General features: G+C 41.4%; 1 protein-coding gene across 1 annotated transcript in view; it reads left to right on the forward strand.

Moving 5' to 3' along the window:
* The window catches only part of GLDC (glycine decarboxylase), a 50,794-nt gene that overhangs the window by 31,842 nt on the left and 4,944 nt on the right, over window positions 1-14,008 (forward strand). The window contains exons 16-21 of the mRNA XM_074931658.1: window positions 786-861; window positions 9,673-9,798; window positions 10,674-10,823; window positions 11,278-11,390; window positions 12,015-12,156; window positions 13,706-13,817. Of these exons, the coding sequence (XP_074787759.1) occupies window positions 786-861; window positions 9,673-9,798; window positions 10,674-10,823; window positions 11,278-11,390; window positions 12,015-12,156; window positions 13,706-13,817 (719 nt within the window). The remainder of the gene's footprint in view (window positions 1-785; window positions 862-9,672; window positions 9,799-10,673; window positions 10,824-11,277; window positions 11,391-12,014; window positions 12,157-13,705; window positions 13,818-14,008) is intronic.

Below are 14,008 nucleotides of genomic sequence, written 5' to 3' on the forward strand. Positions count from 1 at the left end.
AGGTTATGAAAACAAGATTATTTTTTCAAAACTGCAGAGACTTATTCTCATGTGTCTTCTAAAAGTTTAAGGATTTGGTCTTTTCTATTTGTTTAATCTTTTCCCTCATGTTTTCCTCTCTATGAAGTCTGGTTTCTCCATCATTGCTTCCTTAAAATGATGATGTTACTGATATCCTCCTATGAGTTAAAATTAAAGATTTGGAGTAGGAATAAGTTGTATGAGCTGGCAACTGTTGAAACTGATATTTGATGCACTAGGTAATACTAGGTTTGACTGAAGAATGCCTATGATCTGCATACTCACTATTGAAATAAATAAAGCAGAGCTAAATGAATACTGCTGCAGCCTGTTTATGTCCATTAGTAGTTGCAACACAAAATGTGTGGTGAGGGCTTACTCTACACTTAGGATGTCACTGAAAGAGTTTTTATGTTTCACTGTGTATACTGTGCTATGCATTTCAGTATTTGCCTCTCTGTGGTCTAGCACATAGTCCCCTGATAGGTGCAGAAATGGGGATGTGCTCTGTCAGCAAAAGGATTTAACATCGTAGCATAAGCACATAAACCAGCATAAGTTTTTTCATCTACTGTTTGCAGAAGAGGCAAAAGCTGTTAATTAACACTTGTGCATTTCTAATTTAATCCGTGGGATGTCTTAATTTCCTGACACTTGCCTAATGCTGTTGAGAAGGATTAGGGCTGGACAGTTTGAAGTTTCAGTAGAGAGCTAGCATTTTTGGTTTGTGCGCTTGTGTAACAGGGTTTGTGTTCCTCTTGCAGTGGAGCCCAAGGAGAGTATGCAGGTTTGGCTGCAATCAAAGCTTATTTAAATGCAAAAGGAGAACGTCATAGAACTGTAAGTGTCAGCGCTCGTGTGGGGAAGAGCTTTGGGTGGAAGCAGAGAGAGTTGATTCAGCAGATAGGACTCACATAGAGAGAAAGTGGGTTGTGTATTCTCATCTGTGACAAACTTTCAGTATCCCACTTCCCTCATGGATCATCTTAAAAGTCTTTCTTTACTTTACTGGAAGTGGGAATGAGGAAAGAGGACTCCCTCAAAGTGTGATTGTACAGCATCTGGCTGGGATGGAGTTAAACTTTCCTCATAGCAGCCCATACGGTGCTGTGCCTTGGATTTGTGGCTAAAGCAGTGTTAATAATAGGGGTATTTTTGCTATTACTGAACCGTGCTTGCACATTGTCAAGGCTTTCTCTCTTTCCCACTCTGCCCTGCCCTGCCCCCTGCCCACCCCGGGAGTAGGCTGGTGGTGGGAAAGAGGTTGGTAGAGTCACAGCCAGGACAGCTGACAAAGGGATGTTTTATGCCATATAATGGCATGCTCGGCCATAAAACCTCAGGGCAAGGAGGATAGAATGGCGAAGGTTATGGTTATAGCATTTTTCTTCTGAAGCAACAATTACATGTGCTGAGACCCTGTTTTCCAGGAAGTGGCTGGACATCTGCCTGCCCATGGGAAGTAATGAATGAGTTCCTCTTCTTGCTTTCCTTGTGCACATGGCTTTTGTTTTTCCTTAAACTTTCATTCTTTCAGTCCAAGAGTCTTCTCACCTTCTATTTTTGCCTTGTCCCATGGGAGACAGGAGTGAGTGAGCAGCTGTATGGGTGTTTGGCCATTGGCTGGGTCAATCCATCACAGTCCTTTTTAGCACCCAGCATGGGGCTGAGGTAATGACAGTTTTGATCTAAGCATGTTAATTTGTTAATTGGCAGGCTCCTATGTGGTTCACAAAGCTTGCTTGCTTTACTGTGTATTACAGTTTAGGGCTTTTTAATGGCTGCTTTCAGCTCTTGCTGTTTGCTGTGCTGCTTATCAATGTATTTCACTGTGCTTGGAAACATTTTGGTAAAAGAAATGGCTGTATGCCTGGCCCTGGCTGTGATGCTGTTCCTGTGCTGTGTGAGCTACCTTGTAGAGAGAACAAGGGATAACACTCTCTCTTCTCCTCTGGGGTTTATGTGTCCAGCTCTGTTGCATGGGGTCCTCTGAGTTTTTTTGTACATCCTTGCATACAATGTTTGATCCTTTTATCTAATATTGTTGGATTGTTGTTGGGTGTGTGGAAACTGTTTTGGTCCCAGTGTGAGTAAAAAACTTGTGGCACTGACAGAGAAACATGCCACAAGGCAGTTGATCTCTGGGTGACAGAATATGTAGAAGGGTTTGAGTTACCACCTCCTATAACCTGGGATTTTACACCTGTACAGGCATACAATCCCATTGAATTGGCACACCACTTGGTGGAAGGGCGTCTTGCCTACCCCAATGAGACTCAGCAGCTCCTAGCACTGTGTTGGGGCTTAGCCCACACCTGTTGGGCCTCTGTCTAGCACCATCATAGCAACAGGGGAAAGTGGGCTTCTACCTCTAAGGACATACATGATGGTTGAAACAGGGAACCAAACCCCAACCACAATGATTGCCCCCCAGAGTAGTAAAAAGGAAACTGGCAGTGGAGATCAACAGGACTGTACCATCAGTTAGTAAAGGAGGAGGAAGAGGAAGACTGTGATCAGGAAGCCAGTCCTTTGGCAAGGAAATGTAAGGAGGAAGTGATAGAGGTCATCCAAGAGGCAGAAATCACCCCATCCATAACCCTGAACAAGCTCCAAGGTAGACAGAAGAATTGTGGCTCCCGATTTTTAACTGGGGGATAGTTAGGAACTGACGGTAGGGAAGCCCAGCAGCTGGGATCCCTTGCTAGGGACCAGGGAATCAACAAAGAAATCAGAAGAGAGTCCACAATCTGCAGCCTCTGGAGGTGGTTCCTGCTGAGTGTGAGGTGTCCTCTGAAGGCTGATCTTGTCAATTACTGAGGCAGTTGAACCCCTGCTGAGGAAGGTGTTTGGTATCTACGAGAACTAGCAGTGGTCTACAATGTCCTGGACAACTAACACGTTGTCACAGATCTGCATGACATCCAGTACTCATGAGCCATGTAGAGGAGGTTTGTGGAAAATGCATCAGTGTCATACGCCAACTCACTGGTGAGGATGGACTGGCCATATTTTGAGATACCAACTGTGGAGAGACTGTCTTGCTGGTTCCAGGGTGTTTTAAAGAGAATTCTTTCAATTCTCATCCCCACACACAGTGTCTTGACTGTCAGGGGTGCCCAATGCAGTCAGCCTCCCCCTGCTAGAGGGAGAGGGAGCCCCAGGTGCATGTCACGAGGCACCCTCTGATTCTTGTGCATGGCTGGGGTGGGACAGTGCGCTGACCTCAAAGCTAGAAGCTCATGTACCTGAACTGCAGGAAAAGACAGCTGCTAAGAAAGGGCCAGCTGGCAAGGCTGCCACACCAGTTGCTGCCAAGACAGTAGAAAGCAACCAGCAGTCCCCCAAACACGGAGTAAGGGCTGAAAATACATCTTCTCCTGAGTTTGGTGAAGGGACTTCTGGTCTGACACCACAGGAGTCAGAGAGTGAATACTACAACCAGGAGTAAAGGGTCTCTAGACTAGTCAGAGGAAGGGCATAACAGAGTTTAATGGACTGTATGAATTTGATGGCCTGTCACATTGGATCCAGGAGTTACAAGTCTTTGGTGGGTATTGGTACACAGTGTACTGTAATGCCATCAGGGTAGGAGGGAGTGGGACCCATCTGGATTTGTGGAGTGATGGGGTGATGCCAACAGTTTGTCTGTGTTGGAGGCTGACGTGAGCCCAACAGGGAACAAGAGGAAGAAGTATCCTATTGTGATGGCCTGAAGTCTCTATGTATCCTTGGCATTGACTACTTCAGGAGAGTGTATTTCAAGGACCCAAGAAGGTACCAGTGAGTCTTTGGTGTAGCCACAGCAGAGACAAAGAAGATTAAACAACTGTCTACATTGCCTGGTGTCTCCATTGTAGGGTTGCTGCATGACAAAGAACAGCAGGTGCTGGTTGCTGCCATGATTGTGAACCAGTGGCAGTATTGCACCAACCGAGTTACCATCCGTAAGCTGATCCATTTACTGGAGAGCAAATGAGTGATAAGCAAGGTCTAATAACCCTTAAATAGTCCATTAAGGCCAGTGCAAAAGTCTGACAGAGGGTGGAGGTTAACAGTGGACTGTCATGGCCTGAACAAAGTGAAGCACAGTGCTGCTGTGTGGGACAAGCTAGAACTCCAATATAAATGGGAGTCAAAGGCAGCCAAGCAGTATGCCACAATGGATATTGCCAAAGAATTTTTTTTATCCCTGCAGAGTGAAGGCCACCATTTGCTTTCATATTCCACAGTGTCCAGTACACCTGGAACTGACTGCCCCAGGGCTAGAAGCACAGCCCCATATACCTATCAGTCTTTGACTGATACAGACTGCACTGGAACAGGGTGAAGCCCCTGAACACCTGCAATACATTGATGACATCATTGTATGGGCCAACAGAGCAGAGGACGTGTTTGAGAAGGGGAAAAAGCATAATCCAGATAATTTGGAAAGCTGCTTTTGCCATAAACGCAAAGCAAGATCAAAGGACCTGCACAAGAGATCCAGTTCTTGGGACTAAAGCAGCAAGATGCACATTGTCACACCCCTGCCGCTGCAGTCAGTAAGATAATAGCTATGTCCCCAACAGCTAAAAGGAAGGGACACAGGCTTGTCTAGGCATTGTATAATACTGAAGAATGCATGTGTATGCTGGCTTACGGTCAGCTTGTGAGCCCTTTCTACTTAGTGATCCTAAAGAACTATTTTGAGTGGGACCCTAAACAGCAACAGGACTTTGAACAGATCAAAGAGGAGATAGTTCATGTGGTAGTCCTTGGGCCCGGCTGAGTTTTTGTGGTAGTCCTTGGGCCCATATGGATGGGACCATCTGAGGAGCATACACTACACTGCAGACAGGCAGCATGGCCTCAACTGGAGCCTCTGACAGAAAATACCTTCAGAAATACAAAGTCAGCCTTTAGGGTTTTGGAGCTGGGAATACTGAGGATCCAAGGCATACTACACTGACTGAAAAAGAGATACTTGGCAGTGTATAAGAAGGTCTGAGCTGCTCCAGAAGTTGTTAGTGCAGAAACACAGCTAGCTCCTCTTGGCACCATGATTGCCTGTGCTGTGCTGGATATTCAAAGGATACTGCACAGAGTAAGTGGGTAGTGTTGGTCATGCAACAGTCTTGGATGAGGAACCCCAGCAGCCCAAGAATCCTGGAAGATATCATGGACTCACCAGAAAGCATAAATTTGAGAGTGTTACTCAAGGAAGTGACTCATGCGCAAGAAGTGCCACCGTATAATGAGTTATTAGAAGGTAGAAAGCAGTATGGTCTGTTTACCACGGGATCCTCTTGTGTTGTAGGACACCGTTGGAAGTGGAAAGCTGTGGTGTAGAATCCTACACAAGTTGTCAAAGCCATGAAAGAAGAAGGCAAGTCGAGCCAGTTTGCAGAAGCTGGCCCTAGAGATACCTGAAAGAGAAAACCAGCCAGCTCTGTGTCAGTACTGACTCATGAATAGTGGCAAATGCTCTGTGAGGGTGACTGCATCATTGGAAGCACACCAACTGGCAGCACAGTAAACCTATCTAGACTGCTGCCTTCTGTCAGGACATTGCTGCACAGATAGAAAGCATTACTGTAAAGGTACATGTCATACAGACGCTCACAAGCCCAAGGGCAGCAGCACTGAAGACCATCAAAAACACTGGCAGGTAGACCAGGCTGCCAGAATTGAAGTGACTCAGGTAGACCTGGACTGGGAACTTAAGGATGAGTTGTTTATAGCTCAGTGGGCTCATGAAACATCAGGACATTTAGGGAGAGACCCAAAACCTACAGATAAGCTTGTGATCATGGGGTGAACCCAACCATTGATGCCATCACGCAGCTACTCATGAATGTGAAACAGCAATTCAGATCTTCAGTGAGATGGATCTAGGCCCAGATGTCCATGCCTTGAAAGAAAATGTGCAATGACAGTTTTCTGCTTTTACAGGCTTTTCAGCTTTCCAGCTTTTTCAATTACAAAAGGAATAGGAGCTGATTATCTAAAACTTAACATTGCTTACAACATCAGCTGGTTCCCAGTGTAGCTGCTTCTGACAGAAGCAGACAAGCCTCTGGTATGCCTTGGTAGCTACTCTTAGAAATCTCTAGGTTCATCTGATTCTTGTCCATTCAAACTGTTTCAGATACATTTCTCTGGGATATATGAACGTAACCTTGCTTCACAAGGGCCACAAAAACTGTAGATGAATAATGCAAGTAAGTTTTGATTCACTGAGGATCATCCTCAGTTGATAACGCTAGAGTCTAAAGGCTTGATTCTCTTTGATACTAAGTACCTGAAACTTTGACCTCAAGGAGTCACTTCTCAGCTATACCATTGTAACCTGACAAAAGAGAGTTCTTGTAAATCTGAGAGGTGATACAACTGCAGTTAACCCCGAAGCGGAATCAGTTCTTACTAGTACACTGTTTAATAGAATTTTGAATTATAATTTTCTTCTAAAGAGTATTCTTTTTTGCATTTAATGGCAGGACATTATAGTTGCAAAATCTGAAAGTGATGTTGTTCCTTTAGATGCTTTCCGAACAATGTAAGATGTCTGGAGGAAAGGCTTAATCATAGGTTTTACATATAAGTTTAGTTGGAAGTGAAATAGGTAGAAATATGTAAACATGAGAAGTTGGTGGTAGCAAGTTTCATTTTAGAGATGATTACATGTTTGTGATATAAGAACTCCCAGATTACCCCAGACCAAAAGTCTGTCAGTCCCAACATCCAATCTTACAGTGGTCAATAACAGACAGATAGACTCCTCTTACGACAAGGAGTACAAGGACAAAGCAGGTATAAAATGATACTTAACCAGCACATGGCCCCGGCTTCTACATGTCTATGGTTTGGGAACTTAAAGATCCAAAGGAATCCAAAGGCATTGGTTATGCATTTTTCTACAATTAAATCTGATGGCTTGACCCTTATGAGGAAGCTTTTGATATTTACAGTATCTCGGAAAAAAATGTTCTGTGGCTTTGTCACCCATTATCATATAATCATATTTCTTCATAAGAAATACTTCATCTTCTTTTTTTGCACTTGCCATCTTACAATTTCATCTAATACCCTCTCACTCCTGAATGGTGATGAACAGTTCTGTGTTCACAGTTAGAGTATCATGTGTTAATTCTGAGATTTTATCATATCCTTATCTATCCTCATTTCTGTCTTCCTAGTTAGATTCCAGTTACTTGTCCATCCTTCTTGAAAAAGCCATCTCATATCTTTGTTTATTCTCAGAGCTTCTGTGTTCCTTTTATTTTGTTCTCTATTTCCTTTCTAGTTTTTAATGTAGTTGCTTCCCCCCCCCCCCCAACACTGCAAGATCTTTTGAGTGGCAATAGGTTCAAAACTACGTTCCCAGTTGTGTATCATTAAGATTTGTTTTCTTGTGTAATATTCTAGATCTGTCTGACTCCAGTATATTCAGTTTTGAATGTAATTATTACTGTGGGTTCTTTCTGAACTATGCAATCAGTTCTTTTAGTGATTTGGGTGATTTTATATTAACAGGATATTTGGCATTTCACTGTATGTCTCCATTATAAAGAGTAACTTGAAATGCTAGGGAACCAACACAGATATTTATAATATTCTGTTAGGACGACCTTTCTCCACAGTGAAAATTGTCCATTGATCTTTTTGTTTCTTTCCTGTGTTTTCATGAAATATTTGTCCATGGGAACCTGCCCACTTAACACACTGAAAATTAGTTCAGGAACATTTTTGGGACTAGATCAAAAACTTTTTGGCAATCTGAGATTAATTAGCTCTTCCTCTTTCACACACACATAAAGCTGGCTTTAAAAGGTGGGAAAAAAGTCCTTAGTGCAATAATAGCCATATTTTCTGAACCTGATTTTATACTTGGCATTGGAACTCACGTGTAATCTCAAAATGGAAGGGTCATTGTCCTGATCTACTGGGAACTATAAGATCTGTGTGAGGAAAATACCTAAAATTGAATAGTGAGTGTTCTCTTGTTCTGTCTTTATGTTTTTGTTGCATCCAGATCACCTCAAACTTCTTAGAAATCAGTCATTCTTTACAATTACTGGCTTTGTTTTGTGAGTAGTCACTCAGTGGGAAGTGAAATTAGGTTGAAATTTTATTCCCTGGACATTTATCTTCTGATTATCCACGTATGCTTTGCTGTTTTTTCTTATTCTGTGCAAGATCCTTGGGCTTCTGTGAGTGTCTATGGTCCTTCTATGCTCAGAAATACCCAGAGGTTAATCATGCAGAAGAGAGAGTCTGCATGCTGTTTGCAGTTGTGCACACTTAACAGATCTCAAATATTATAGTAAAATCAAGATAATCCTGGGAAAAAATGGGGCGGGGGGGGAGAAAGCCCAAAATGTTGACTCTCCTGGGCTGGAGAGTGGAAATAAACCAGCAGATCAAGAGTCAGTCTCATTTGGATTTGGTGCTCTCTTGTGGAAAAAAGTATCAACGCTACCGGATAGCTCACATCTGTCCACTTTGGTGCCCAGTCAACAGTTTCTGTACACAGCAGCTGCTGATGCAACCCAGCAAGTCTGGGTAGCAATCTAGATTCACTTTACGTTTCTGCTATGCAGCTAAAATGGCTACAGAGGTGCCACAGTGCTTCCCAGCACTGGGGCTGGGATCCCTGTGTTTCCTTTAGGCACAGCTGCACAGTAGAACATTGATGGTTCACTCCCAGACGAGCAAATATCCAGGTGCTGAGACAGGTGGGTCAGTTCCCTGGAACAGCTTTTAAAGTAATTAACATTTGTCTCGTGTCTCTTCGGAACATGAGGTAGACACCATCGTGCAGTTTCTCATGAAAACAAGTGCCTTACTCTCAGTTATTTAATGCAGCTAAGTTTGAGTAAATTACTTATTAAACTAGGTTAAAGGAATCCTTCCAAGAGAATCATAATAGACAAATGTTTCAATATCCTCCCAGAATAGAAGCAAAGGGGTTTTGGTTTTTTTGTGTTTTTTTTTTAGAGAAGGCATTATTGTCTTTAGAAAGGGTGGAGTTCCTAGCTCAGGAACTATCCTGAGCTCCATTTTCCTATCACTAACAAAAACTTACATTTATTTAAGTAAAAGTACCTCTCTTTTTTTTAAAATGAACTGTACAGAGCATGTAAATAGCTGTCTGAAATGTCTTAGCTATAGCTAAAATCTAATACCAAAGAAAATATAATAATATATAATAAAATATAATAATAATACCTAATCTAATACCAAAGAAAATAGAAGTCAGCTGAAGTTGTGGAAATCTGGAATTAGATAGTTTTCCCTTTCAAGTCATTGTACATATGGAGACTGATTACTGTAAAAAAAATGAGACTTTTAAAAAAACAGGGGATGAGAAGAAAGGATTTTAAATGTGAGTATCTTGAGATAATATTCTGGGACTGCAGCCCTAAGTATGATTTATGCTGCAAATGAAACTGTTTTCCTAATGAGTATTTAGATGCTGATATTTGAATGGGTTTTCTTCAGAGAAAATTGAGTTGCACCTTTCAGTACAAGTGGCAATTTGCCACTAAATGTTCCCTCAGGATCCCTTTTGAAAACTTTGATAATAAATTGTAGCTGAGGATAGTCCATAATGCTTTAAGATTTTTTAACTAGTTATACTTTAGCCCCTGCTTCTTTTTCCCTTCTAAGGTTTGCCTTATTCCTAAATCTGCTCATGGTACAAATCCAGCAAGTGCACAAATGGCAGGGATGAAGATTCAGCCAATTGAAGTGGATAAAAATGGAAGCATTGATCTCTCACATTTAAAAGCAATGGTGAGTATTTAATTATCTGTAATTTTCAAGGCAGGAACACTCCTTCTCCTCTACAGGTGGTAGTGTTGGCTGCTGAATTAGATTTTTCTTTGAGAGAAAATAGGTCAATGATAGTGAATACGTGCTTGAAAAGGGTAAGTAAGTATTTTTTCTTTTTGCTGACTCAGACGCTAGCCATGAGACACTTGTGAGATTTCCTTTCCAGTTTGAGGATCTTTGGTACCAGAATGGCACAGAGAGTCTTTCTGCACAGTAGGCTCTTTTATAGCAGACCTTTTTGGTCTACAGCTAGTATTTGAAATGAATGAGGCATGCTTGTGAGTATGAAGCATTCAAGACTGCACTTTATAGCCTTTGCTTAGTGAAGTTCAAGCCCACCTCTGCTGGGGAAGGTGTTGCTAGGAAACTTTTTCACTTTTTGGAGTAGATTGGTTGCAGGTGGATCTTGGGAATCCCAGAGATTAGCAGGACACATATTCAAAAATATGTATTTGAGCAGGCTTTTATGGTAGTCATAGAACTGTATTGTGAAAGTAGGGGTATGGTCATTAGATCATTGAAGGCCAGATGTTTCACTTACCTTAAGGTCCTAGAAGTGACTATTATACATGCATCTTTTAACACTATGCCTTCTTCCGTGGTTTAAAATTCTGATTTATTGAGAAAAGACTCTTTTTCCGTAGGTACTGCTGAAAGAAAGAGCCCAGTATCTTTTGCTGACTATAAATGAACTATACTACCTGTGGATAGACTTACTTCTCACCCGTAAAACACATGATGACCTTAATTTCATGTTTTTGTAAAAATCTTCTTGGAAGAAGCTGTAGGAGCCTTAATGACTTTATTTTTTTTTCTCTCTGCTTCCCTGACAACAGGTGGACAAGCATAAAGAGAATTTGGCAGCCATCATGATCACATACCCTTCCACCAATGGTGTGTTTGAAGAAGAGATCGGAGATGTGTGTGACCTGATTCACAAACACGGAGGCCAGGTTTACTTAGATGGAGCAAATATGAATGCCCAGGTACAAAATCCCCTTGGTAAATTTATTACATCTGGGAGCATACATTTCCTTGGAATAAAAATTGCACAGCAGCACTTAGTTCAGACCATAACACAGCTTCCTCACAACATGGCAGTGTTTGGGGGAGGTGAGGTTTCCAAGAACAGTAATAAAAATTAGATTGTGAAAACAATTCTCTTTTATCTGATTTTTTTCCTGAAAGATGTACGAGTTTTTCACTGAAATTGGCTTAGTCTATGTAATCTTTGTCAAGGACGTTCTTTACAGATATGAATAACAATTTCTAAAGCAAAAAACTGTTCTCATGAATACTTGTTTATGATGATCACATTAAAAGAAAAACAGGAAGACATATCACAACTTTTTCAACCTGTTTTTCTTAAATTAAGTAATAGGCCTTAAATAGAATAAAGAATATTAAAGAATATTTTGAGACAGAGTATTCCCTTCACAGGTGGGTCTGTGTCGTCCTGGAGATTACGGCTCTGATGTCTCTCACTTAAACCTTCACAAAACCTTTTGCATTCCCCACGGAGGAGGAGGACCTGGAATGGGACCAATTGGAGTGTGGGTATCTCTTTATTAGCCTTTTCTTAAAAAAAAAATAAAAAATAAATCCCTTAGTGAATCTTTGTTGGCAGTTCACTGAAGTACAGAGCCATGAATGGGAGAGTTGTAATGTTGTTTGTAAACTTTTGTCCTTCTCCAGGATAGTCATGTGCTGATCTCATGAATCATGAGGTTTGCGTGTATTTCCAAACTCTGACTTTCATCTTGGCCCTTAAGTGTGTATGGTAGACCTCGTTCAGCAGTCTGTTTTCTGAGTAAATGCAGAGATGATCTGTGGACTTCAGGAGCTGATATTGTATGTAGTCCAGAATGCAGAAGTGGTATATGAACTGTGTGTATCTATCATATAGGTTAATCTTATTCCTTTAAAATAAAATCTTACTCTTTTAAAAAAAAAGTTTTGAGTTGGATAGCTGCATGAGTATTTTGTGATAAACTGAAAACTGACCACCATCCTCCATTGTCAGCAGTTACGTTAATAAGCTTTCTGTTGAAGAAGACATAGACCAGACACAGTTGTGTGTTGGGAAGGAAGGTGAAGAGAAGCTACTGCTGAAACTGTCCAGTAATGGTAACACAGGAACACACATTTAAGTTCTAAAATCAGTGTTTTTGTTTTAGGAAGAAACATTTGGCTCCCTACTTGCCTACCCACCCTGTCGTCAAAATACAGCCAAATAAGGATGCATGTCCTTTGGGTACTGTCAGTGCTGCACCTTGGGGTTCCAGTGCTATATTGCCAATTTCCTGGGTGTATATCAAGGTGGGTAGACTTTTATAAGGAGTATCTGCTAAGGGTCTGACAGTGAGAGCAAAAATAGTAATAATCCCCTGGAATTCAAGTTCTTATTAAATAAATTAGTGAAAGTTAAATGTTACATACAGGTCAAGTATAAATACTGCAGCATACAGCAGCATACAGCAACCAGAAATATTCTTGGAATACAGTAATTACCAAGCAGCTTTTAAGCATGAATTCTTCAATGTTGGAGACAGTGGAAGGACAAGCCTGACTGCAGCTTTCTGCCTTGTGTCCACTTGTCTCAAGAAATATTAAACAAGAGACAGAAGAATTAACCAGGCTACACAGGTATGGCAGTTGTCCTGCCATCCTTTCTTATTGCAACAGATGTCAATAGGCTGATCCATTGTCCTACTGGAAAACAAAGAGGTTCAAAGGATATGTATAACCTATGACCATGCATGGTGAATTCCAGGGGATTTTACTGAATTTGAAAACTGAACTTAGTTTTGACTTTGGATGTGTGACAACTTGATCACGATCCAACTAATTTTTTCATGTGTTGCAATTTAGTGATAAGCTGGTTACATATATAGAAGTATTCAGCCAAAAGAGATTCAAATTCTGTTTGGGAAGAGGGTGTGCTGGGACTCTGAGCAACATTTAAAGCTTTCAGTGAGAGCAAAAGCTGTAAAGGTGAATATAAAGGCTGTGTCATTCAGAGTACCCTGTAGCCAGTTTGACACTCTAACCATGGAAACTTGTGCTCCCAGGGAAACCAGCTCTTCTGGAATTCGAAATGAGCAAATATGAGCTGGTACAACTTCCATGGTGGCTTTCACTTGCGACTGTAAGCTGGCTTCTATTACAGAATGTTTAAACTATAGTAAATTTTTAAGGGAAGCTGTTTCTTCACAATGCGAAGTGCTGTCTGTTTACACTGTCCCATCTGAAGGGGCTTCCTCAGGCTGTTTCGGCTTTCTCCTTTGCCGACTTAACTTCCAAGTGCAGCATTAAGAAATTCAGCCACAGCTCAATTCCAGTGCTGTCCTTTTGCAGTGCTTTAGCAGAGAAAAAAGTGCCTCTGTGTTCATTTGTCTCTGGCCTTTGTTCATGCACAGTGTCATCTGTGACATGACGCCAGCAAGCAGAGTTTGAGTTGCTGTGATAAACTGTACAGACAGCACACATCTATTTTTTGGGAAGCTCTCTGGACACCCTTGCCCTGGGGGGTAAGGATGGTGACAGGTAGCGTGTGCAGTCCTTACAAGTGTGCTAATGACAGTCTTGAGTTCTCACTTTTTTCTATTCACTTCAGAGCTTCTCATTTTAAGGAAAGGTTTGGGTTGTTCACTTGACTTTAACCAAAAACTCTTATAAACAGTCTCATAAGGTATGTACACCATAGTTGTTCTCAAGCAAGTGGAAAAGTGTAATAGCAGTGTGATTGCCTTAAAACTAGGTAGATGCATTATGGTGCTGTTGTCTATCATGCTTGCCAGTACAAGAACACATTGAGCTTGCTTGGGAGTGTTTTTAGATCTCTTTATTCATGTTATTCCTTTTTCAGACAATGGGAGCAAAAGGTCTGAAGCATGCTTCTGAGATTGCAATACTAAATGCAAACTACATGGCAAAGAGGCTGGAGAAGCACTACAAAATCCTTTTCAGAGGAGCAAGAGGCAAGTATTGGACAATTTGTTTTCTTCTACAAAACTTTTTTTTTTTTTTTCCCTGTGTAGAAGTTGGCTTGCAGTATGGTTCACTTTTTACTGCTATGTGACAGCTGCATCTCAAACTTCTTTTGATGTTGTTCATAAGGACACAAATAACTTGCCACACTGCTTCTCTGAAGGTATTGCAATGAAACTGA

The sequence above is a fragment of the Athene noctua genome, chromosome Z (assembly GCF_965140245.1).
Source record: "Athene noctua chromosome Z, bAthNoc1.hap1.1, whole genome shotgun sequence".
NCBI lineage: Eukaryota > Metazoa > Chordata > Aves > Strigiformes > Strigidae > Athene > Athene noctua.